The sequence below is a fragment of the Lacerta agilis genome, chromosome Z (genome assembly GCF_009819535.1).
Source record: "Lacerta agilis isolate rLacAgi1 chromosome Z, rLacAgi1.pri, whole genome shotgun sequence".
Classification (NCBI taxonomy): domain Eukaryota; kingdom Metazoa; phylum Chordata; class Lepidosauria; order Squamata; family Lacertidae; genus Lacerta; species Lacerta agilis.
Window position 1 is genome coordinate 29,006,924 of NC_046331.1, and position 25,252 is coordinate 29,032,175.

Sequence of the window (25,252 nt, forward strand, 5' to 3'; positions counted from 1 at the left end):
TGCATCCATGCTTCAGTTGTTAATCATGTCTAACAATGCAACACTTATTTTCAGATGCAGACTCCTTGCCTATGTCTCCAGTTCACGCAGTTCATCTTTAAAAAAAAAAAGTTTTTGTGTGTGTTTCTATTTCTGTGAAATTAGCTTCACATTGTATTTGAAAGTAAATGCCTGAAAATATTTTATATGTTTTTAATCTCAGGCAGAGGAAGGGGTTGAAAGTATGCTGTGGTTTAACATATTTCCACTGGTGAATCTGGCAAGATCTGGGCCAAATCCATTTCCTGTAGCTGGAATACCTTTTTGTCAAATAGGGGTTGGCAACCGGCTTCAGCTAGCTAGGCCAGTGGACTTTATTTTCCTGGGGAAAGGAAAGCGGCTCCCAACTCCACATGAGCCGAGGTATGACCAGAATCAGGTGCACAGGGTCATTGCAAATAATAAAAATAAAAATAAAAATAAATTTTAATTTATACCCTGCAGCTGTGAAAACCTGGTCTCTATTAGTAAATACCGGTAGGAAGTGATGCTATACTTCCCTGGTGGCATTTTTGGTGCTTGGCGGCTTTCCCTTTATGCATCAAAGTAAGATAAGCTGTTAGATTCCCCCAGGAGTGCCAAAAATCGAGATCTAAAGCTGAGTTTTGCATAGAAGTGATGTATTTTGGACAGTGCTGCTACAGCGGAAAGTGAGGGAGGATGGGGAGACTTGTGTCATTTAATGCTTCTCCAGGAAAACACAAATCCAGGGCAAGAGTATAGATTGTAGCCTAGCCTCCTGTGGTCTTCAAGTACCATACAAGTTGGTCACCAGCAAAGTGTCCAGAGCTGGTTATTTCCATTACTCTACCAGCCCTTTGCTTGAGTACTTGTACCACATCATTACTGTCCGGTAGGGCTGGGTTGACTGTGACCCTCAAGATAACTGCTGGACTCCTAACTCCAATCACCTCTGACTGTTGGTTATGCTGGCTGGGACTGATAGGAGTTGTAGTTCAACATCTAGAGGGTTGCAGGTTCCTCAGCCCTTTGTGGGGCTTCCTCAGTGACCTAACATGGTTCTAATTCCTCTGTGAACTTTTTCATTGACATTTGTTAGCATACAGGACCATTCAGGTTTGGGGGAGTGAGCAGGGTGACACACGTAATTTCCCTGCTTGTGTTAGCTTTTTTTTAAAGTGTGGAACATAAAGATCAAGTTGATTGTGATGCAATAGCTCAATACAGAGGCATCTGTTCATGCAAGCACATCATCTTTCTGTGAATCTTTCTGAGTCATAAACCTCACCACCAGCCATACTTGCTCCTGAGGCCTGTTGCCTGGAAGCTGGTGACTTTCTGAAGTGGAACCTGGTTTTGCAGCGAGAAAAGAAGGTTGAAAGGCAAATGCCAGGTGTGTTTGCTCCAAGATGCAGATCTACAGTAGAGTGATGCTTTGTGCTGTTGCCCAGGCACACTTCCCTGCACACATTTTTGCAAGCAGGGAAATTATAACATCAGAAATAGCTGATGTAGTTTGTACTCTCTTTCAAGCTCAGCCCTCTGCCGATCTATGCATTTGGTGTTTTGGATAAGAATAGCTTGCCTTCACTGTGGTGTTTCTGGTCATATTTTGAAGCCAGCATTTTCTGCATCTCTCTCTCTGCTCATAAAACAAGTGGCATTTCTTTTCAGAGCAGCTGGCTTGTGGCTTAACATTCTATTCAACAGGTGGTTTCATGTATAATGCAACCATAGCTTTCTCAGTTCCAGCTAACTTTCTGTAGATAAAACAAAAGCTCTTTCACCTTTCCTCGATGACTTTTCACAATTCTGTCTCCATCAAAGGGGGTGAGGGGCAAGAATAGGGAGTAAGCCTTTCCTATGTGCTTGCTGTCTCCCTACTGAGCAGAAACTAAATAAATGTAAGTAAAATTCTACATGTGGTGGAATTCAGTGTTCCTTTGCACTAGATCTGGGTTAATCTGTGTGCAGAATTTTGTTGGGAAACAGCATGCAGAACACAAATACTTAGATTGCTACATCAGGTCAAAATCCATTTACTTCAAGGTTAGCTAACCTGTGGTCCTCCCAGATGTTACTGGACTCCCAATTCCCATCAGCACTAGCCAGGATAGCCAGTGCTCAGGGGTGATGGGAGCCAGAGTCCAGCAACATTTGGGGGGCCACATGTTCCACTATTTCTGCATGGCTTAATAAGCACTTTCACAGTTGTCCTCCATGAAACTATCTAAGAATCCCTTACAAAAGCTCTCTAAGCCTGCAGCTATCACAACCTCATCTTATACTTGCAAATTCCATAAATTATCCTTAGTGTGTCGGGAAAGTACTTTTTCCTCTTGTTGATACTGAACCCTATTGCCAATCAGCTTTGTTAAATGATCTCAAATTCCAAATGTTACGAAACAGGAGAGAAGTTTTCATCTTTTCTACATCAGGTATGGGGAACCTATGGCCCTCTGGAAGTTCCTGGACTCCCAAAGTCCATCAGCCCTGCTAGATTCCCCCTCCCTGTTCTACACAGTTCATGCACACCTATTTTTAACCCTCACAGTCTTTCTTAGCATAGATGAAGTAGCCTGGAGAAGATGAGCAGCGGCATGCCTTTGGATTGTAGGACAGCTGAGGATCTGGCCTACTGGTCAGATCTTGTTTCCCACCCATCCTTTCCCTGCAGCACAGTTAAGAAATGAAAGACAAATGACACTTGGGGTGTGTGAAAACAAAGCAGTGCTTTATTGCAATGACATTAATTCTGCAAAACAAAATATAAAATCAAAAAATCCTTCCAGTAGCACCTTAGAGACCAGCTAAGTTTGTTCTTGGTATGAGCTTTCGTGTGCATGCACACTTCTTCAGATACACTGAAACAGAAGTCACCAGACCCTTATATATAGTGAGAGAATGAGGAGGGGTATTACTCAGAAGGGTGGTGGGAATGGGTGATTGGCTGATTTGTGTGGAAAACGTGTTGATGACTGTTAACGACTGCAATTAGTCTTAAGGGAAAAGCAAGGGGTAAGATGGCTAAAGATAGCTTTGTCATGTATAATGAGATAAGAATCCAATGTCTTTGTTCAGACCAGGTCTCTCTGTTGTTTTAAGTTTGGTGGTTGTTGTTGTTGTTCAGTCGTTCAGTTGTGTCCGACTCTTCGTGACCCCATGGACCAGAGCACGCCAGGCACCCCTAGCCTCCACTGCCTCCCGCATTTTGGCAAAACTCATGCCAGTTGCTTCGAGAACACTGTCCTCGACAGTGTTTGGTAATGAGTTGCAATTCAGCAACTTCTCTTTCCAGTCTATTTCTGAAATTCCTTTGTATTAAGACAGCTACTTTGAGATCTTGTATAGAATGTCCTGGGAGATTGAAGTGTTCTACTGGTTTCTGCAGAGAAACCACACAGAAGCTTGTGGTAAACCTCATCTAGCCAAGCACGACATTGCCTCGTTTCGCAGGGAAATGACTTCATTTCCCTAATCTGAACCCAGCACCCACTATATATTAAATACTTCAGTTAAGCATTTCACAAGATCATTCAACAATGGCACCCTATTAGGACTCAAGGTTTCATAACAAAAATTGACAACATGGGTGTTTCCAAGGTGGCAGCTTTCATTCTACCCCTCCCCCCCCAATTGTGCCTCAGCAAGTAGGGCTTTTGCATTTACCCAGATATTTTTTTAAAAAATACATACATCTATTCTTAATTTTAAATTTTGTGTTCGTAAACTTTTATGCTGTAGCCCTTTATAGACTTCAGTTGTTTGATTTTAGAGGAAAGCCATGCTTCTGTCCCCTGCTGTTCATTGTGAAGGCCTTTGGCTACATATAATAAAAATGATTGAACTGCATTAGGCCCCTAAATGCAAGCTGGCCTAGGATTGGTTTCATTTCGGAGTGCTCAAGTGGAGCTGATTCTAGCAGGGATCAGCTCCACTCAGGAGCAAGAGTTGGGAGCTCCCGAGTGAAAGCAGCCATAGCTGGGGCAATATTTGAGGTCAATTGCAAAAGCCCCATTTGCCAAGGGATAATTGGCACCATGGTTTAATGTGCTTGATTGTTCATTTGCAGCTGCACCTCTACCTATTCCCACATCTGATGTCATAGAGCACCCAGCAGGGGCAGGGGGCATGACAGCATTGTAGGGCTAATTATGACTCTTAGAGGGCCTAATTTGGCTCATAGGCTAGAGGTTTCCTATTCCTGTTTTATTGTCGCCTGGTCATTGTTCTTCTTCTGTAAGCAATTCTGTGCACAGATGCAAATGTGGAAGTGAAACAGTTTTTCCAGTGTGTCTCTGTGTGTATACTAAGCATGCCATTTTAGAAATGTGTGTTTATTTCAAATCAGTTTTTAAAATATGAGTTTATTTAGGTGTGTATCATGTGAATATCTTAAGGATTAGTGTTTACATGAAAGAGTGTTTCAGTGCAAATTTAAAGTTGGGGTAATATTTACCTAAACTGGGGGTCGGCAACCTGCGGCTCCGGAGCTGCAAGCGGCTCTCTGACAGGTTTCCCGCGGCTCCGGCATGCCCCCTTTCAATGCCCTTTCAATAATAATTAAATGGTTATCAGCAGGGGGCAAGAACCGGCCCGCGCGCCAGGCGCTACCAGCAACCCTGCGGGAAGCTTTCCGGGCAGCTTTCCTGCACTCAAGGTGAGCTGCGCTGACGGGAGAAAGGCGTCGCTGACCTTTTCATCTCTCTTCTCCCACCTCCAGCGCGGCGGCGAAGTTTGTTTTGGCCCGGCGGGATGAGCCTTCCTCCCTCCTTCGCGCCCTGAGGGCGGGGGCTCCCTTCGCCGACTTCCCCGGGCGCAGTCACCCGCTTTCGCCCCATTGAGAACCCAGCGGGCGGCAGCACCGTCCCAGCTGTAGTGCCCGCGGAGCAACAGCCCCAGCTGCCCCCTGCAGCGGGAGTGAACGGCGGGGATTCGTCGGAGCAGCCTTAGGTCTGCTTAGGTCGCCTATATATCCACGGAAGTCCCGATTTTCTTTTTTTAACTGCCTGCCGGGCGCGCGCTTGGCTTTTCTGCAGGAGGTTTTCTGCAGCGTGCCGGGCGGAGTGGGAGGGTCTACGCAGGCGTGCGAGGCAAGGCGAGTGGCAGCTGCTGGGTTTCTTGGAGGTTTGTTTGCCCGTACTTCTCCCCCCCCCCCGTGCAGTCTCCTTTTACACACAGCAACAGGGGGTGGGGTGGGGTGGGGGCAAAGATGGTTCCCCTTCAGGCTGGGTGGTGTGGGTGGATGCTGGTGGGGTTTCCCCTCCCTCCTCTTTCTCTGCTTATTGGGGGAGCAAAGCATGTAGTAAGGGGGGTGGCTTGGCTGGGGGGGAGGGGGCAATAACCCCCCAGACCTGGGCATTTGACGGGGGGAGACCGTTTTATAGGAAACAGCTACTACCAATTGTGTGAGGCTTGCGCTGTAGTTATTTGTAGGTCCTGCTAATTTATGAATCAATACTGCTGCTCATCATACCCGTTTCCTGTGTTTCTAATACTGAAACTGAAAACATCAATAGCCTGTGTTCTTAAGACTGTGCACCTTTAAGACAGGCAAACAAGCCCTTATATGCAAATTATATATAGGAAGGGTTACCTCAACAGTTGCAGCTGATTCCTTTACATTCATAGCCACCCCCAACCTCCCTGCGAACATCCAACATTCCACATTCTACACTATTCATAACTCATCCAACCCAAAAGCTAAGGTACTTAATGTTTAACCTCTGGTAACCAACTATATCCATCCACCATATTCCAACTTAAACAGCCTAATATACAGCCCACTCACCATAAATCACAGCCACCATCTACAAACTGCCAAATGAAACACAAAGGTCAATCTTATTTCAGGGACGTGTCCTATCCCCTTTCAAGCATAATTGACACAGTGGGGGCTCCAGCATGATAGAAAATCCCATGTATGCTTACCTGCAGTTAAGTCCCATTGCTTACTCCTGAGTAAGCATGCATGTTTACCACATATGTTCTAGCGCCCATTATTTTAATGGGCTTAAACCACTAGTTTATTATTATTGCATTAAGGTAAGAAACAATATATGCAGCGTTATATTTGTTTTAAATGTCGCAATGGTTTTGCGGCTCCCAGTTTTTTTCTCCCTTTGGAAACGGGTCCAAGTGGCTCTTTTTGTCTTAAAGGTTGCAGACCCCTGACCTAAACCCTCCTTAGAGTAGACCCACTACTCTAATGAACCTGTTTGTCATTTCCAAACTAGCAAAGTTGACGGTAAAAATCCGAAACCAGAGCAACCAAATATTCCAGAGTGACTGGAGTAAATTTATTCAATATATGGACAATCACTGTAAACATCTAAAGACACTAGCAGGACTGAGATACGGTAAATCTTGTATCATCAAACAGATGGATCTATCTACAGATGTTTAAAGTTTAAAATATCTAAGGAAAATGGTAGAATGGAGATGATACAAATGTGTGTGAATATGAAACAGATATTAAAAAACCAGACGACGGGATGGAGGGAAGTTGAGAAGCTCTGTGGAACTATTAATATACTAAATGAATATGTTATATATATATGTTAAAAATGGAAAATAAATAAAAATATTATAAAAAAATAAATAAAACTTGCTCCTTGTTAACTTTGAAGAATAATAAATATGTAATCCCAGATGAAGCAATTATAAAATATATAAACTGAAAGAGATGCCTGTTTGATTACAGAAATAAGGTAAATGATCCATAAATATACATTTCACTGATTATGCAGTCTTTTATTTATATATTTAATTAAACAATGCATATGCTGCTTAATTACCATAGTCTTTCAACAGTTTGCAGGACAAGAAAAATAAAATAAATGTCAGTTAAAACCAACAAGTTAAACGTTTGCAGGAACAAAAAAAAAGGCACTGGAATCTCAATGTGGGAGGGAGGGAGGCTAGTTGAATAGTAAAGCATTGGCAGGAGAACTATAAATACTGTTGCTCTGTTAAGGCTGGAGTTCCCCAGGCCAGGCAAATTCATGGGGAAACCATTGAGGCAAGTAGATAAAAAGTGGTTTCCAAACTATGGGCTTTTAGTGTGACCCAGTCATGCTTCCACCCTACAATACATGCAAGTGTAAATGACCATTTTATGCTTCAGCCCCTGTAGCTGCTGCTTTTTCTGTATACATCCTGGCAGTGGCGGACTTTGGGCTCTCAACTTTCAGTGGCGCCCTGTGTGAGACAAATGGGGGGGGGCCTCTTCTTGTGCTCTATTCTAAAGCATTTTTGTGGCACTCTTAGCAATGCAGCATACGGTGCAGTTGCACTACCCTAAAATTGGCTCTGGTCCTAGAATGTACTGTTGAACCTGCGAGTGTGATGTAACTAAGCATACAATTTCAGCACTGGGTCTTCGATTAACCCACCACGTCTTAAAGAAAAATGCGATGTTTTTATTGTAGGGCAACATTTTAAACTAATTAAAAACAAGCCACCAGCCAAGGAAGGTATTACTGAATGTATATGAAAACAAAGAGGCATGGTAATAGGACTCGGTTCTCTCATGGAACCACAAACCAGAGATGGCTGGGGTTATAGGCAAAAGCAGAAGGAGCAATGGATGTGACTCCCACCTTTGAACAATGGGATGAGTTCCAGCCACATAAAAGAGGTTTCTGCACCCCTGTTTGGATTTTGATGTGCATATATGTCCACTCCCTAGCCTAGTGTCTGGCTTCCTTGAAATGCGGTACATGTTTGCTGCATATCTTCCATACTGCCCAACAACCAGTCGCTCATCCTGTACCTCAGCTCTCCTGCATTCTGGTGTCTGTGATGGATTTTCTGTTGCCTGAGATGTCTGGGTTCTTCTGAAGAGCTCCTTTCAGTTTCCCATGGGTGGCTGCCAGCAGAGCCCTCTTGAAATTGCTGGACAGAAAAAAGAAAATAATAGGGTCGAAGCAGCAGTTGAGGGCTGAGATGCAAAGGACAACTTCATTGGCAAGGTGGAGGGCCTGAACACTCTCTGGAGCAGAGAAGACCCCTACCTGGGCAAAGATGTAGGGCACTCGGACCACGTGGTAGGGGGCAAAGCATATTGTGAAGACGAGCAGGACCACGAAGACCTTCAGAGTGGCTCTGCTGCTAAACCTCTTGCTTTTCCTTAAGGATGCTGTGTGGAGCTTAAGTGAGATTTTGCTGTAAGAGTAAATGAAAAACAGCAACAGGAAGAAGAAAAGGAGCACTGCTGTCATGTTGAGCACTGCTGCCAGAGCTCCTCTCTTCTTGAAGTGGAAGCATTTGTGGCTGCAGGGGTCGTTGCTATTGCCCTTGTTGAAAAAGTATGGCAGCATTGTGGCAATGCAGAGCAGCCACACCACTCTGGAGGCAGAAGTGCTGTGAGGTACTTTGTGGATCTGGAACTGCTGGAGGGGCCAGATGATCTTCAGGTAGCGGTCCAGGCAGATCAGGCTGAGGAGCAGGATGCTGATGTACATGGTGATGTAGAAGACTGTTCCAACCACTTTGCACAGGATGGGAGAGCCACTCTCATTTTGATAAGCAGCCCGGAAGGGCAGGCAGAGGGCGAGCAAGAGGTCTGAGATGGCAAGGTTCTTCATGTACACCGTGATGGAGTTTGCCTTCCGCGTGCCAAACTGGAACACCCAGAGGGCCAGCATGTTGCTGAAGAAACCAATTGTGGAAATGACTGAGTATATCACAGGCAGAGTCCCTGCAAGAAAGCCATCTTGGATTTCACAGGCTGATCCATTAGAATCATTCCTTGGGAGATGGTCATTAGGGGAAAGGAAATCCATAGTTCTGCAAAAGAAAAGCGGGTGGGGTGGGAACCAAGGTGCAGATGATTAACTGATTCCACAAATGACTTGGTCCATTTTTGCTCTAGCTGCAAACATCTCTGGTTAACTTATCAGGCATGTTGCTGATTCATATCTGCCTATTATGCGATGAAAACTCAGAATGTGTTTTGTTTAAGAAGTTAAAGGAAATCTAAAATTTACAATTAAATGGTGTAAGTGCTATGTTTTAACATAAATGCATCTGTGCATAACTAGTGGCTCATCTGCACTTACTTTGTCCTGTGATTTATTCTGTTTGTCCTATTATTTCTAGTCATGTGTCCAAGAGGGGTTTTCTTTGTCCCATTGCTTTCCCTAGGAAAACTCACTGTTTTACTGCTGAATCAGAACATCAATCCACAGGAAATCCAATGGACATTTGTTCCAATTCAACAGTAAACAGCAGGTCTTCCTGGGGAAAGTGGCAGAACAAAACAACAACAACAACAACCTCTCAGACCAGGGGCACAGCATGAGCTGCTTGTGGGCGCATGCATGCCCTGGGGACAGGGCGTGGAGGGTGAACAGAGCCTGTGTCAAGCCCTCACCTCCAACATGCCACTCACCTGAGCCAGGTGCAGCCACGCTGTGCCCCTGCCCACCAGCAGCCCTCAGCAGGCACAAAGGGAACATCACACTGCCCTGCCAGCCCTGCACCACTTTGCGGTGCTGCAGTGCTATGTGGAGGAGGACGCAACAGGCATGCACCCTTCCTGTTGTGTCCTCTTCACACAGCCCTGTAGCACAGGACTGGCAGGGTGGCAAGGAGCAAGATGCACTCCCCCAATGCACCCAGGGTCCACTGCCCCTCCCTACGTGGCACCACTTTCTCAGACCCATGACTATTTAATCACATTATTTAATGATGAACGGTGCCGGATTTACATATAAGCTAAACAAGCTAAAGCTCAGGGCCCCACTCTCTTGGGGGCCCAAAATTTTTTAAAAGAAGAAACAAACTGGATGTACATTTCCAAAATATAAGATAAAGAACAAATAAAATAAAACCTTCATACAGCAACAGACAGTGTTTTATGTTGTGCAGGCTCCCATGATGTAAGTAATGGGCCCCGCCTGCTAGCCTGCTCCCTAAAATATCACTTCTTCTTAATTGTATTTCAGTTCAACAATAACTTTGATAAAATACATATTTTGTTATGTGCAAATGGATTTAGATACCTATTAAGTCCATAAATTACCATATAGCATATATTCAACACAAAAAAACATCAACAATTTGTTGTTGACAAAGGACAGCTGGACATATAAAGTGCCCCATTACCTTCAGTAGCTTAGGGCCTCATCAAACCTAAATCTGGCCCTGATGATGAATCTACTGTTTCAGAGTGTCAAATGTCTGTGGACAGAGATTTGCCAGCAGAAACATCCAAAATGACCAGCAAACCCAGAATTGGCTCTATATTTGTATATCTCTGCCAATATATGGGAGTGGGCAATAGCTCAGTGTACGGCATCTGTTTTGCATGCTGAAGGCCCCTGGTTCAATGCCCTGCCTCTCCAGGTAAGTTTGGAAAGGACCCCTGCTTGAAACCATGAAGAGCCAATACTTGTTTACCGGTAGTTTGGACAATACTGAGCTGGATGGAAAAGTTGTCTGACTTCATATAAGGCACCTTCATGTGTTCCTATGGTAGTTTGGTTGCAGAAGCAAAACATGTGACAGCGAAGCACATTTTTATCTTAGAAGGAGGTTTTGCAATTTCCTTTAAATACCAGCATCTTTGGGTATCTTAACTATTAATGTTTGTAAGCAAAATCTAGACCCCTCCCCACACATCTCTGTACCATCTCTCCTTTTTCAGTTTTATTTACAATCTGAAAAACAAAAATATTTGTTTTTTATTTACGAAAACAAAAATCCTCAAAGACAAAACAATAAACAAGAAAACAACACTATCCAGGGCAGAAGTGAAAAAATACCCAAGGGTTTCAGAAATCAGACATACTGAAATCCTAATGCTCCAAGTAATACGAAGCGATTTACATAACCTCCCCATAAAGAGGTTAACAAATACCATACCTATGCCTGGTTTTCCAGCTTACAGCTTAAGCTAACCATTCTAGGCTTAAAAACAAACCATCAACTCTTGCCTACCTTTGCAGCTTTGGCTTCTTTCACACGTCCCAGACCTTTTAGAAAGTCCAACGAGCTTGTGACAGAACTTCATGTAGTGTCTTCTGCACCTTTCACCTCTAATGTCAAGATGCTGTACTGTCAGCAAAGAGATGGATGTGGTTTGGTATGTGGGAGGGTTTTTTAAAATATATATAAAAGAGCAAATCTACAAAAATCAGCCCACATCCAGCAGTGTCTGAGCCTGCTGCAGAAAGAGCAGAAGTGAAAGAGTGTGCTTGCTTGCTTGGTTGCTTTTCAGCAAAGGGAAACAGAAGCAATTGGATGGAGAGGAAGTAGGGAGTGGACATGGGCTTAGGATAAGAGGTGATGGTGTTTTCCTTGTGTGCTTTGTATATAGCATGTGTGTCTTGGGGTGAGATACATATGCATCTGAGCATGCAATCATCAGTATTACTTCTGTTTTCAATGTTAAAAGCTGTAAGTTTCATTGCTTACGTAGCCACAAACATATACAAGAGGCTTGGAGAAACATCAATTTTTACAAAGTGCAAAAAAAAAAAAACCAACCCACAACCTACCAGTTGTTGTTGTTGTTTAGTTGTTTAGTTGTGTCCGACTCTTCGTGACCCCATGGACCAGAGCACGCCAGGCACTCCTGTCTTCCACTGCCTCCCACAGTTTGGTCAGACTCATGTTGGTAGCTTCGAGAACACTGTCCAACCATCTCGTCCTCTGTCGTTCCCCTCTCCTTGTGCCCTCCATCTTTCCCAACACCAGGGTCTTTTCCAGGGAGTCTTCTCTTCTCATGAGGTGGCTAAAGTATTGGAGCCTCAGGTTCAGGATCTGTCCTTCCAGTGAGCACTCAGGGCTGATTTCCTTCAGAATGGATAGGTTTGATCTTCTTGCAGTCCATGGGACTTTCAAAAGTCTCCTCCAGCACCATAATTCAAAAGCATCAACCCACTGAGAGACCTCAAAAACAGCCCAGTGAGGGTTCAGAATTCTTACTATCTGATGTGGGGTTTGGGGATAAGGGGGAGTGGAGACACTGGGGTGGATGTGCGTTGGTTGTGGTCCAGTCTTTCCTCAGTAAAAATTGTAACTGGCCTATTTAAAGGGTAGCACATTTGACCTTTTGAAATCATACAATGAAAACAGAATGTAATTTTAATAAAGCAACCTCTTAGCAACCACCTTAACATTAGTTGTTCATTTTAGCTGTCTCCACACTAATACACAGAGTACAGGAAACAAGCAAGAGGAATTTAAGCTCTTAATACAGGATGGCAAATATGACCTAATAGTCATTACTGAATCCTGGTGAGATGAGACTTAAGACTGGAATATAGAAACTGGCGGCTTTTTTTCCCAGCTGGAGTTGTCCGGAATTCAGCTCTGGCACCTCTCAGATGGGCGCCATTGCCATTCTTAGAAAACAAGGGAGTTCATGGTGAGCTCCAGCACCCCTTTTTCTAGAAAAATAGCACTGGGTACAACCTATTCAAAAGGGATAGACCAAACAGGAAAGGAGTAGGAGTAGCATTATATATAAAGGATGTGTATGTTTGTAAAGAGATCCATGACCTGGAGCATGGAAGCATTTTCAAAGTATACGGGTAAAAATGGTAGGAGTAGGAAGCAACAGTGATCTTACTATGTCTGTTGGCTATAGAACTCCAAGCCAGACTGAGGACTTGGATAATGCCTTGCTAGAGTACATTACCAAACATTCAGAAAGAAGAGAGATTGTGGTCATGGAAGACTACCCCAGTATCTGCTGGAACTCAAACTCTGCCAAGAATGTAAGGTCCAACAAATTCCTCAATTGCTTCACCGACAATTTCATTTCCCAGAAGGTGGAAGAAGCAACAAGAGAATCCTCACCAACAGGGAGGAACTGATTGACCAGGTGAAAGTACTGGGGAGCTTGGGAGGAAGTGATCATGTCCTCTTGGGTTTCATTATAAGCAGGCAATTAAGAAGGCTGATTTCAAAAAGCTGAAGGAACTACTGAGTGAAATCCCATGTATTTTTTGCACTTTTTTCTCCTTCTTTGTTCTTTCATCGCTTTATTTTCTATAACAAATTATTTTAATAAAATGGTGTGGGTGGGGTGGGGGTGTAACACCTAAATAGCTGCATAAGTAGCTCACAGATGAGCTGAAATGTAAGAGATGGAAGCTGGGGTGACAACTTGAATAAAATATTGTTGGGCCAGGTAAGCCCCCCCCCTTGCATAATCAATCACATGACACAACGCACACACACCATTTGAATGGGAATGCCCATCAACTTTGCGGGGGCTCAGCCCCCTCAAATATTTTATTGTGGGGGCCAAAGCCCCCATAGCCCCTAGGAGTTGGTTTCCTATGGATGTAAGAAAGGAGAAATCATGAGAGAAAAGTATACACAAGCAGCCAACAGTTGCAGGGAGAAGGTTCAGGTGAGCCAAAACACAGAATGAATTATTCAATGCTATTCAATGACACAGAGAAGGCAGAACTGACTACTGTAACTCGCTCTATGCGGGGCCGCCCTTGAAACTGTCCCAGAAACTCCAGCAGGTGCAGAATGCTGCAGCGAGGCTCCTCACAGGGTCCTTGCCATGGGAGCATATTCACCCAGTGCTCTACCAGCTGCACTGGCTCCCGGTGGAGTACTGGGTCAGGTTTAAGGTGTTGGTTTTTACCTTTAAAGCCCTGCACGGCCTAGGACCCTCATACTTACGGGACTGCCTCTCCTGGTATGTCCTGCAGAGGACCCTAAGGTCCATGAATAATAATAGCTTAAGGGTCCCAAGCCCTAAAGAAGCCAGATTATCCTCTACCAGGGCCAGGGCTTTTTCAGTGATGACTCCGACCTAGTGGAATGCTCTGTCCCACGGGACTAGGGCCCTGCAGGACTTTATCTTCTTCCGCAGGGTCTGTAAGACAGAGCTATTCCACCTGGCCTTCAATATGAATTAGCCTGATCCACCATTCCCTTTTCCCTTTCCTTTTTCTATGAAGAAACCCTTCTGGGACCCCACATTTAAACTCTTCCCTGGTCTCCTTGCTGGCCTTAGCAGGACAAACTTGGCTAGTTAGCCCTGGTGATCACTTGATGTTTACTGAACTGGGTTTCCTCCCCCCCCCAAAAAAAAATGACCCTGAATTTTTTTAATTTTATTGACATGGATGCTACATTTATTTTGTATTTTATGCTGTTTTTAAGCTGTCTTTTAAGTCGCTTTTAATCAATGTTTTTATATTTGCTGTTAGCTGCCCTGAGCCTTGTTTTTAAATCGGGAAGGGCGGGGTATAAATTATTGTTATTATTATTGTTATAAGAATTTACGAGGGGGGGGCGATGCCAGGGCATGTCTAGTTTTACCATTTTAGCCATGAACAGAGAGGGGTAACTGGACTGGAGATGAGGCCCAATTCACCAGTTCCCAGAATCCTCCTCTTCGACGCCATGATCCACTGGCACAGCTTTCAAACATCTTCCTCTTCATTCCATTTGCAAATTACCCCTCAGGAATTTATCACCTATCACCCCTCAGATCACCTATCACCCCTCAGGAAGGAAATTCTCCTTTCAATCAGTCACAGGCAGCAACAATTCACAACTTCCACAGCCCAGCAGGGCTGTCAATCTGCTCCTTTGATGAGCTAGCAGCTATTGTCTCACATAGGAAGGAGGGGAGAGAAACTCATCTCAAAATGACAGCTGTCAGACTCAAAAACCATAATATTCTTGTAAATATCCCTTGCCCTGCTGAGTGATACTGTAGTTATATTTAGTTCTCTTTATCGCTTTATTGATACACTGATGCTCTCTATTTGAAACAATGTATAACGCTACAAAATCTTCCCTTCTGAGTGTAACTAATGTTTATGTCAGACCTCCCTTTCTGAATCTTTTCTATTTAGCTGATACTGTAACCTTAATGCTATAAGGTTGGAGATCTGCTACTGAGCTACAGCCCTTCCCCCATTAAAGCACCCAGTATTTCCAGGCTCTCCTCCCATCCAAGTACTCAGCAAGGCTGATCCTTCTTAAGTTTCCAAAATCAGGTAAGTTCAAGGTGGTGTGGACATAGGCAAGGATGGGTGAGACTGAGAAATAAGCAACCAGAATGTTTTAATGGGCAATGTTATTTCTGATCATTAAACAACTGGGAGGCAGGATCCTTTCCCAATACAGCACAATTCACCCAGAGATTTCTCAGTAAAACATGATGCAGGTGTGGGGCCAAGGGTTGAAGACCCATTACTATTTCTGCAGTAGGTTCTCTGCAAGGTCCCTGTCTCCAGATTTGGAAACAGATTTGAGTTGTTGACATTGCTTGCTTATTCCTGATACGAGCTTATTGGGCATCTCAGGCTAGTGTGTGTTATTTTTATTTTTGTATTTCCCACTTCTTGAAGTTCTGCTATGCAGAAGAGCAAAGTGTTCTGAAACCACTCCGTCACATTTTGTGTGGAAACCCTCCTTCAGAAATGACATTCCCCCCCGGCCCACTCCACAGTCTCTAATGTAAATAGACATTCCTTCAGACTTGAAGTTGGATTTCTCTTGTCCTGCTACTTGTGTGTGGGCCAAGGGTGTGTCTTATTGCCATGAGGGAATCTGTAAGAAATGAGTTATAGGAAGGAACTTAATGTCTTCTTCTGCCATTGAGCAGTTTAAGGGTGTTGCTGGTTGCCTGCGCCTTTGTGGCCTATTGCGCATTCATGGCTCTGGAATGCTCACGGATGAGTGGCTGGTTTTCTCCTCCTCCAACCTTGCTAGAGAAATAGGAAATTAATAATAATAATAATAAGGTCCTTGCCTCATGAGGAGGATGAACCTCCAGAAGCGTGTTAATTTTAGTAGGCCCTTACCAGTAGGGATAAATAACAGACCACACCAGGAAAATTGAAAAGCAAAGCATGTTATTTACTTTAAAAAAACACAATAAGGACAAAGAGAGCTGCTGCAGCAGGGTTCCCAGCTTACAAGGAAAGACGGAGTGAGAACCCCAAACAATAGGCAACTTTGACTTATATACACTTTCATTCCTATACAGGTGAATGGAGCAACGGAATTACAGGAAATGTGTGAATAAGATTAACATTATTTAATTAGGGGTGCTTTCAAGTCCAGAGTTGGAGACAAAAGGTGCTACGGGATTTTTCCTGTCCCGGGGTTTGGCTGGCAATTCTTGATTGTTTCGTCTTCAGGAAGGAATTTATCGGATCTCGAAGAAAACATTGGTCATCAGGATGCAGATCTACTGGGGTGCCACACCTATCATGCATACTTATCAATCCTTAATGTGAAGTTCTTTGGTCAATAAAATGGGTTTGACAGTCGTATTTGATGTGTATTTCTGACATTGCTTTATAGACCCAGTAGGTGGCGCTGGTAAAAGGGAGGTTGACAGCTCAGGATGCTAGAAAAGTTTGACATCTGTCAGCAGCAAGGCAGGATTGTTGAATATAAGGGGAGGTGAAAAACAGCATTCTTCTATTTGCAGGGGAAAGCACACATTTAGGAAATGACATTACAAGAATACAACTGGATAAACATTAGGGATTGAAACAAACATTTGCAGACAGGCAGCAACAAGTCACGTCTTAAAACAGCGATACAAAAAGAGACATATTTTTTTAGATACAATCTATAGGTAGCATTCAGGATACAATTGTACAGCAACTTTGTGAGGTGGTTGTGGATGGAAAAGTGGACATCTTTTTTGTATAGGGGGGGGGGGTTAGACATCTAACAATTATGCAGGGTTTCCTGAGGCAGTAGATTGAGAAAGATAAAAGAGCAAACGGAGGTGGAAAAGGGCATGGGAGATAAAGGGGGAATTCATTTAGATGCAGTCCATAACACAGAAGGGGCTGCATGGGAGACACCTGACACCTGGATGGTCCGGAGGAAGGGATTTGTCCAGCAGTTGTCCTTTGAGGCACTTCCCTCTGCATATGTGACTTTCTGCTCAAGGGGGGGGGGAGTTGTCAACACCGTCACATAGCCTTGAGCACCACTGGGGTCTGAGAGTGCCTACGTGTAATTCCCCTCTCTGACCATGGATTCCTTCTTAAATGTTTGTCTTTTTCAGATTCTGTCTTTCCTCTTGATAATTCTCTCTTACAACAATTTCCCCTCTCTGAGGCTTATTTTTTGTTAAAAAATAATTATTATTGCCTCACAAATTCATGGCCACATATTCACCTTCTCCCAGATGATACATGGGTACAACCTCAGGTACAGTGTGGGCAGTTTGCAAAGGTGCAAGAACGGAGGTGTGGGGAGCGGGTTTGTGCAGTGCTGTCATGAGGGTAGGGAAACAGTGTATACAACTTTAAACTTTTATTTTGCTTGACAATCATACATTCCATAAACAATAATCCATAGATCCAATATTGTACATTGATAGTCATATACAGCAATTACAGTCATATGCACCCTCACCCACCCCCCTCCCTTCACCCTTCCCTCCACCCTTTTCTCGATTTCCTTTAATCCATACTTTTTCAACTTGCGTTCCTTATATCTTTTATCTCTTACTCTAAAAACTTATAATCCATCCCTCAATCCTTTCTTTTAATTATCGATAATTTTAATATCTTCCTAATTTCTTCATGCATCAATATCCAAAATGGCCTAATTATCTCACACGTCCACCACATGTGCATTACCGTGTTTAGAGCTTTTTTAATGTCTATATTGGACTGGTCCTTAAAGAAGCTTTTAACAATCATTTGGTTCTCTGGGTTATCAGAATCTATTCCTCCCCAGGTTCAAAAGGCTGATATTAGCCGGATGTAAAATGAGGAAGGAGTTTCGTCAGATCCCTGGGTGATGGTTTGGATTTTGGTCCAATTTATGCCCTTTTCCCCAGCTATTTTGATGCCTTCTAATATAGCTTTTCTGAAAATCTTTAGGCACCAGAAGCCATTTTTTGTATTGTAATCCCAGTTGGGGTTGTTGTGTAGCTGGGGCACTGTCACTAGTTCAGCATTGTCAGGTTTGTCTGATTGAAATTGAGGTTTCTCTAATGCTTCTCCTGCCTTATTAAATATTTCCTCTCTTTCCGGGTCATTGAATAGTGCGTTTAAGAGCATGTGGACATGAGCCCATGAAGGGTTGTGTGTAGAGAAAATAGTGGAGATCTGTCAGTAACATCGGTCTGGATCTTCCTTTAAGGAGGTCATTTGATTTGACCAGTCCATGAGGTCTGATGTCAAGAAGGGAACGTGGGAAAATACGTAGTTGGTTGTCCCGCAGTGGCTGGGACAACAGGGACAGACCTAAGGGGATACTGTCCTGCCTCTGGAAGTTCTGTATCGCCAGGCACATCTTCCCCTTGGTGTGTTTTGGAGTTGGTCACGTTCTTTAAAGCAATGACCAGCTGAGACACTAGGGTGTCATCAGTGTTTTTACTGCAAGTGCGGTGTGTAACAGGGCTTGCTGGGCTTAAGGTTGGCGGGCTGGAGTCTGTGGTAGAAGTTCTGCTGAAATGGTCTGGGCTCTGCATTTAAATTTGGTGGGTTATTATTCCTGTTGTTGGGAAGGCTGGCGGGGGTAGAAGCCCCAGACGCAGAGACTCTAGGACTGTTTTCAGGAGGAAGGGGTGCACTGGAGACGGGTTGTCTCAGGGCAAGGGGTAAATGGGTGAATTCTTCCTAAACGGCTTCTTGATATGAGGGAGGCTTCTTTTAGGAAGGCAAAACTGGCATCTGGCAGGACTTAACGCTATCTGTTTTAAGTTTATTTTGGGCGTGTTCAAACAGTTCAAGATAACGGAGTTGAAAAGGGTTCTGATCTTCAAGAACAGTGCGCAGGGTAACGAGACGCTGGATGTTAAACGACCCCTCTTTAATCCACCTGCCTTCTAATGAATGTTGGGTGACGGCTCGCACCCAGCTCCTGGTGCAAAGTTTCACTAATTTGGATTTTTGAAGTCCTTCCATTCCCGGTAAATTGTTCCAGGTTAGGAGCACATATTTGAGAGGACTGTCAGAGTTCTGACAAGAAGTAAGCATCCCTTGAGCTTCCTTCTCGTCAGAGGTCTGGGAACCTACTTCTTTGGACAAGGGTGCATGAAATGTTTAAATAGAGTTGGTCTCTACTTCCTTTATACTGCAGTCAGGGTCTTACCCCACTTCTTCAGGAAACACAAAATGAACCACAGTAAAATCTGATGTGGGCAACTCTGAGGGATCCTACTGTGATACACCGCCATTCGTCTGGTCTGATTTAGTAGGCTGGTTCAGCTGTTGGCCCTTTCTGGCTACTGAGTTATCAGTGCAATTGGTGACATCTAACCCCCCTCCCCCCATGATCATTCACAGTCGGGGAGCCCACAGCAACCTCCTGCCTGTTACGAGCTAAGGATAGAGTTCTCTACTCAGGTCGGCAGATTGAGTTTTAAAGAAAGGAAAACCACAAACCCTCTTCTGGACAACTCCGAGGAATCTGGATTTGTGGTAAAAATTAGGGGATAAAGCTAAGAAGGGAAAGGTTCACGGATTCAAAGGAAGAAAAGGAGAGAAGAGGAGATCTTGGTTGCTGTGGTTTAAGGGGTCCCTTTAAGGGGTCCCAACCCGCTACCGTGTTTCCTTATTATACCCACTTCGCAAGCGCACTGTCCTTCCTTCTCCTGGGGATCTCGGTTGGGGACAGGGATGCCAAGAAAGAGGAGAAAAGTCCACAAAAGGTTATAAAATCCAGGAAAGGGAAAGCAACCCCTTCCCTTCCCTTTACAGCCAGCTGGATCACCGTTGCTTCCTCCTGGGTTGCCCTGCTGAGGATCCCAGTTAGAGCCGGGACTCGAGGGTTTCAGAAAACGGGGAAACCTCCCTGCAAGAGGCAGGGTGTGATTGGATTTCCAACATCTGGCACCCCGAGTCTTGGTGAAACCGACCCTCCTGCCTGGCTCACCAAAAATGAAATAGGAAATTAATAATAATAATAAGGTCTTTGCCTCATAAGGAGGACGAACCTCCGGGGAGAGTCTTAATTTTGGTAGGCTCTTACCAGTAGGGAAAAATTACAGAGACCACACCAGGAAAATTCAAAAGCAAAGCATGATTTTTACTTAAAACACACACACACACAAAATTGGGAGAAAGCGAGCTGCTGTAGCAGGATTCCCAAATAACAAGAAAAAATCCACACGGTGAAAGATCCATGTAACAAGATGAGCGTATATTTACCGTATTTTTCGCTCCATAAGACGCACTTTTTTCCTGCTAAAAAGTAAGGGGAAATACCTGTGCGTCTTATGGAGCGAATGGTGGTCCCTGGAGCTGAATTGCCCAGGGGCCAAAAGCTGATTGTGCTTTTTATTTTACAAAGAGAAAAGGGAGTGTTGAAAGGACCCCACTCAGCAGCTGATCAGCAAGAGATCAGGAAAGAGATGAGAGTCTTTGGCTCCCTTTCAGCCCCGCCCTCCTTTGTTGAATGTGCTGCAGAGGGAGGTTGTTTGTTTCCCCAGGACATGTGACTAGCTGATTAGATTATCTGTCTGGAAACAGTAGAAACGGCTCCCTTTCCTTAAGATTTTTCAGAAATGTGAGTTAAACCCCATAAAAATGGGGCTTTTCCTCTTTGCTTTTCCCCCTTTGCAAAAGGAGCTTTGCTTTTCCCCCTTTGCAAAAAAAGCTGCAAAACCTTTAGCTGATCCTAAAAAACAAACAAAAAACAAACAGGGCTTTTCCCTTTGCAAAAAAAGCTGTAAAACTTTTAGCTGATCCTCAAAAAAGCCAGGGCTTTTCCCTTTGCAAAAAAGCTGCAAAACTTTTAGCTGATCCTCAAAAAAAAAAAAAAAAAACCAAACAAAAAAAACAGGGCTTTTAGAGGAGGAATACCAGAAAAATATTTTTTTTCTTGTTTCCTCCTCTAAAAATGAGGTGCGCCCTATGGTCCGGTGTGTCCTATGGAGTGAAAAATACGGTATATAGTAATACTTAAATAACCATTGTATACGAGAGCAGAATAGCTCAAAAAACACTTCAAAAAGTTATAAACTAATCCAAAGGAAAATAATAACTTAACAAACTTAACAAATAACTGCCAGCTCTCAAGGAAAGACGGAGTGAGAACCCCAAACAATAGGCAAATTTGACTTATATACACTTTCATTCCCATACAGGTCAATGGAGCAACGGAATTGCAGGAATTGTTCTGATTGCCCTTTCAAATTCCTTTCCGAAGTTTATTTCTCTTAATATTTTCATCATAAATAGCCAAGAGACCCTGTCAAAGGCTTTTTCCGCGTCTACTGATAATATGGCTGCTTGTTTCCCTCTGTTGTTCTCCAAACACTGAAAAATATTTATTATGTTTCATATATTCTCTTCAGCTTGTCTGACCTTACTGATCCACGAGTTGAAAGCCAGATTCTCAAGCAGAGGAGTTTTTCCAACTCAGGTATTTTGCAACTCTATTGCCATAACCTACTCTGTGCTGAGCTTGGGGGACCTGGCTGGCAGCAAGTGTGCACAGGCAACCGCCTCAAGGAGACCCAGGCCATCAGACGAACCAGAGCAAAAGCATTTGCCAAGAATGTATTCATTAATCAAGAACAAAAGTCGGAGGTTCGAAGATCTGATACTGTCATAGTTCTGACCATAAATGATGCCGACTAGTGATCTGGCGGCATTACTATAAAAAACCCACAAAACAAAACAAAACATAGCAGCCTCTCCAACCTGGGCCTGGTCATCACCGTCCTCATCAACAAGGAGGGCCATGTGCCCTACTGGAACAGCAAGCTTACCTACCTCCTCGATGGAGGTCACACTTATAGATTTAATGTAAAAGGAGTTTTTGTTTTGTAATTAAAGCTAAGCAAAAGGCTGTGGAGGGAAGACTTAAGGTTCACTGCATGTTGTAACTTGAGAGAAAACGTAATGAAAATGCTGTACCGATAGTAACTGACCCCAGCCAAAATGGCCAAGCTGTACTACAAATGTTCAGTTGTTTGCTAGAGATGCAAAAAAGGGCTAGATATCTTTGTCCACTTGCAGTGGGACAGTGTTAAGATAAGAGAATTTTGGGATATAATATATAATGAACTCAAAAAGATCTTTAAATTCTACTTTTTTTAAAAAAAAAACCTGAGTACTTTCTGTTAGGCACTATGTCCACTGAAATACAAAAAAACCAAAGAACCATTTTTATATACACAACCACGGCGGTTGTGCAAACCTCAACCCCCTTTTCTACACCAAGATGGATTGCCTTGGTCTAGAGATCCAGCGAACCAATGGTGGAAGTTTTTTGTTAAGTGAAAGACACACAATGATTGAGTTGCTTGAAAGGAACAACATGCACAACTGGTTATGAAGTTGGGAATTGTGTTGCATGATGTGTGAATACTTTTGCATATGTTCATAATACTGTACTGTTTCTGTTCAAATGAGAGGGGGTGTTAGGAAAACATTCTTTAAGAAACAGATAAAAGTTCCTGGAAGCTTTAAAAAGGGTTGTAGAATTTTCTTTAGTGTGTAGGAGTGGTCCTCTAGGATTGATTGGTGTCCGCTAGAGGTGCAAATAAAGGGAGGAAGTTTCAGGCTGCAATGTTTGTATGAGGAAAGCACACACACACAAAACCACACACACACAAAAACAAACACACACACACACACACAGTGTCACAGCTGATACCAATACTGTGAATTTTGCTGTGTTAGGATTGTTGATTACTGGACTGAGATTATACCATGCTGCCTTTGATAGTTTCATGGCCATTTCTTAAAAGTGCAGTAAGATTATTAAGATTCGGCAAAAAAATTTTTTAATGCAGTTGAGGCAATATATAAAAATCAAAGAGCAAAACTTATAATAAATAGTGAGATAACGGGAGAAATAAACATTCAAAGAGGTACCAGACAGGGGTGCCCTTTATCCCCATTACTTTTTGTATTGAGTTTGGAATGTCTATTGGAAAATATGAGAAATGATGACAAAATTAAAGGCATCAGGAATGGAAGAGATGTGCATAAGATTAAAGCGTTTGCTGATGATGTTATTATTATTATGGTAGAAGATCCAATAGAAAGTATCAAGCAAAGTATAAAGAGAGTGGAAGAATATGGGAGCTTGGTAGGCCTTAGCTTAAATAAGAACAAAACCAACATCGTGACAAAAAATCTGACGAAACAAGAGATTGAGAGATTACAAAAGGAAATTGGCTTGAAAGTGATAAGTAAAACAAAATACTTGGGAATCTGGGTCACCAACAACACAAATAATTTATTTAAAGATAATTATATTAAGGCATGGAAGGAAATAAAGAAAGAACTAGAGACATGGAACAGATTAAATGTATTCATTAATCAAGAACGAAAGTCGGAGGTTCGAAGATCAGATACTGTCATAGTTCTGACCATAAATGATGCCGACTAGTGATCTGGCGGCGTTACTATAAAAAAACCCACAAAACAAAACAAAACAGCAGCTTCTCCAACCTGGGCCTGGTCATCACCGTCCTCAGCAACAAGGAGGCCCATGTGCCCTACTGGAACAGCAGGCTTACCTACCTCCTCGATGGAGGCCATACTTATAGATTTAATGTAAAAGGAGTTTTTGTTTTTGCAATTAAAGCTAAGCAAAAGATTTTGCTTTGTAATTAAACCTAAGCAAAAGGCTGTGGAGGGAAGACTTGGGGTTCACTGCATGTTATAACTTGAGAGAAAACATAATGAAAATGCTATACCGGGCTTCCGGCGTGGTGCGCTCCAAGAAACGGGTCGGGGAAAGGAGCTCCGCTCATCCCGACGCGGTTTGGGGAGACAGGGGGGAGCAAGGATAACGTAACCCCCCCAAAAAATTAGGGAAGAGGTCCCTAATTGATAAAAGAGAACGCCCAGCAGCGTAAAAAGGGGTTTCCTGCCTCCGAAGATAAAAAGCTCAGAACAAAGAGCGGAAACTACCGGAGCTGACCCCAGCGCAAAAGGGAAAATTCCCCACCGCGAGGCGTCCCAAGGACCCAGGAAAGCAGGCACCAGGTACTCTTTATTTTTACAACTGACGCCGAGAACAGTCTCCTTAGAATATTGAAAACAACTAAAATATTGAGTAGGAGACTGAAAAACCAGAGATAAGTTAAGCACAGTTGAAAAGTTAATAAATAACAGAGACTCACCAGGGAGTGATCTATTCAAGGGGCCTATAGAGAACCGTGTGGCTTCAAAACTCGACTGTGCTGAGGGTTGTTATAACCCATTAAAGTTCATTAAAATCCAGCAAAAGACAAGGAGAGAAAGGGAAAATTTTGGAGCTTGAAGTCTGGAGGTGGAGTGAGACCAGCAAGGAAAGAGCAGGACGCCAAGGGAGAGTGAGACGGAGGAAGCGTTGGTGGAGGGGAGAGAGAGAGAGGAGTGGCGAGGAACTGGCGAAAGGGGAATCCGAAGACAGTTTGGAACACTGAGAAAAAGAATTTGAGAAGAGGAAAATACCGGGAGTTTCTGTAAAATAAAGACTACTGAACGAATTATGGGGTGGGGAAGACGTGGTGAATAAGTAGAATTAAGAGAAGCTACCAGAAGTTTAAACAATGGATGGGCTGTAAAGAAGGGGAACCCAGAAGTTAAGATAAGAAGGTGCAGCGCCACCTAGCGATGGGAGGATAAATAAACATACTAAGAACTATATATTAGGATTCTAACAATTTGTAAAGGTGATTTGAATGTAAGGGGGGTTCCTGTTAAACCTGCTGGTTTTGAATAGAGTTTTGATAAGCGGTGAAGTGAAAAATAATTAGAGCAAGGGAGCGTGAAGGGCATTTGAGATAAGTACTTTTATATTCTACATTTACCACTCGCATTTGGTAATTATTTGGGAAGCTGTTGGTAATAACATCTTGATATTCCTACAGGGACTCCCATAAATACTGACATCAACGCATCCAAATCAGAGACAAGAAATAATTCTTAAGGGATCAAGTGTGTTGACAAAATGAGTTCAGGACAGAATAATGAAAATAAAACACTGACAAAAAGACAACAGACACTAACGGCATTAGCGCAAACAAGGCGGCAATCAATACCTGAGGCTGACCCTATGATGGAACTTAAAGAGATGATAACAAAAATGGATAAAAATATTAACGAGATGGACAAAAATATAAACGGGAAACTTGATGTAATGGACAAAAAACACGAACAAAACGTAAAAGTGATTAAATAAAAGACTTAACAACAAAGCATACAGAAATTGATAAATCAGTCCAAGACTTGAAAACTAAAACCAACAAACAAGAGGAAATAGTTAAGAAAATTATAACGGATAGTAAGGAAATTAAAAAAATCCCAGGAAGTGACAAGTGAGGAAATGAAGGAAC

General features: G+C 43.2%; 1 protein-coding gene across 1 annotated transcript; it reads right to left on the reverse strand.

Moving 5' to 3' along the window:
• Positions 1-7,742: 7,742 nt before the first annotated feature.
• On the reverse strand, positions 7,743-10,997 carry LOC117040382 (probable G-protein coupled receptor 34). The gene is made up of 2 exons (XM_033138121.1): positions 10,945-10,997; positions 7,743-8,790 (listed from the first exon to the last, which is right to left on the reverse strand). Exon 2 carries the CDS (start codon positions 8,784-8,786, stop codon positions 7,776-7,778), a length of 1,011 nt encoding a protein of 336 aa, XP_032994012.1. The 5' UTR covers positions 8,787-8,790; positions 10,945-10,997; the 3' UTR covers positions 7,743-7,775.
• Between the last annotated feature and the right edge of the window lie 14,255 nt (positions 10,998-25,252).

Coding starts and splice junctions, on each gene's coding strand:
- LOC117040382 (XM_033138121.1), bottom strand. CDS start 8,786: ATGGATTTCCTTTCCCCTAATGACCATCTCCCAAGGAATGATTCTAAT.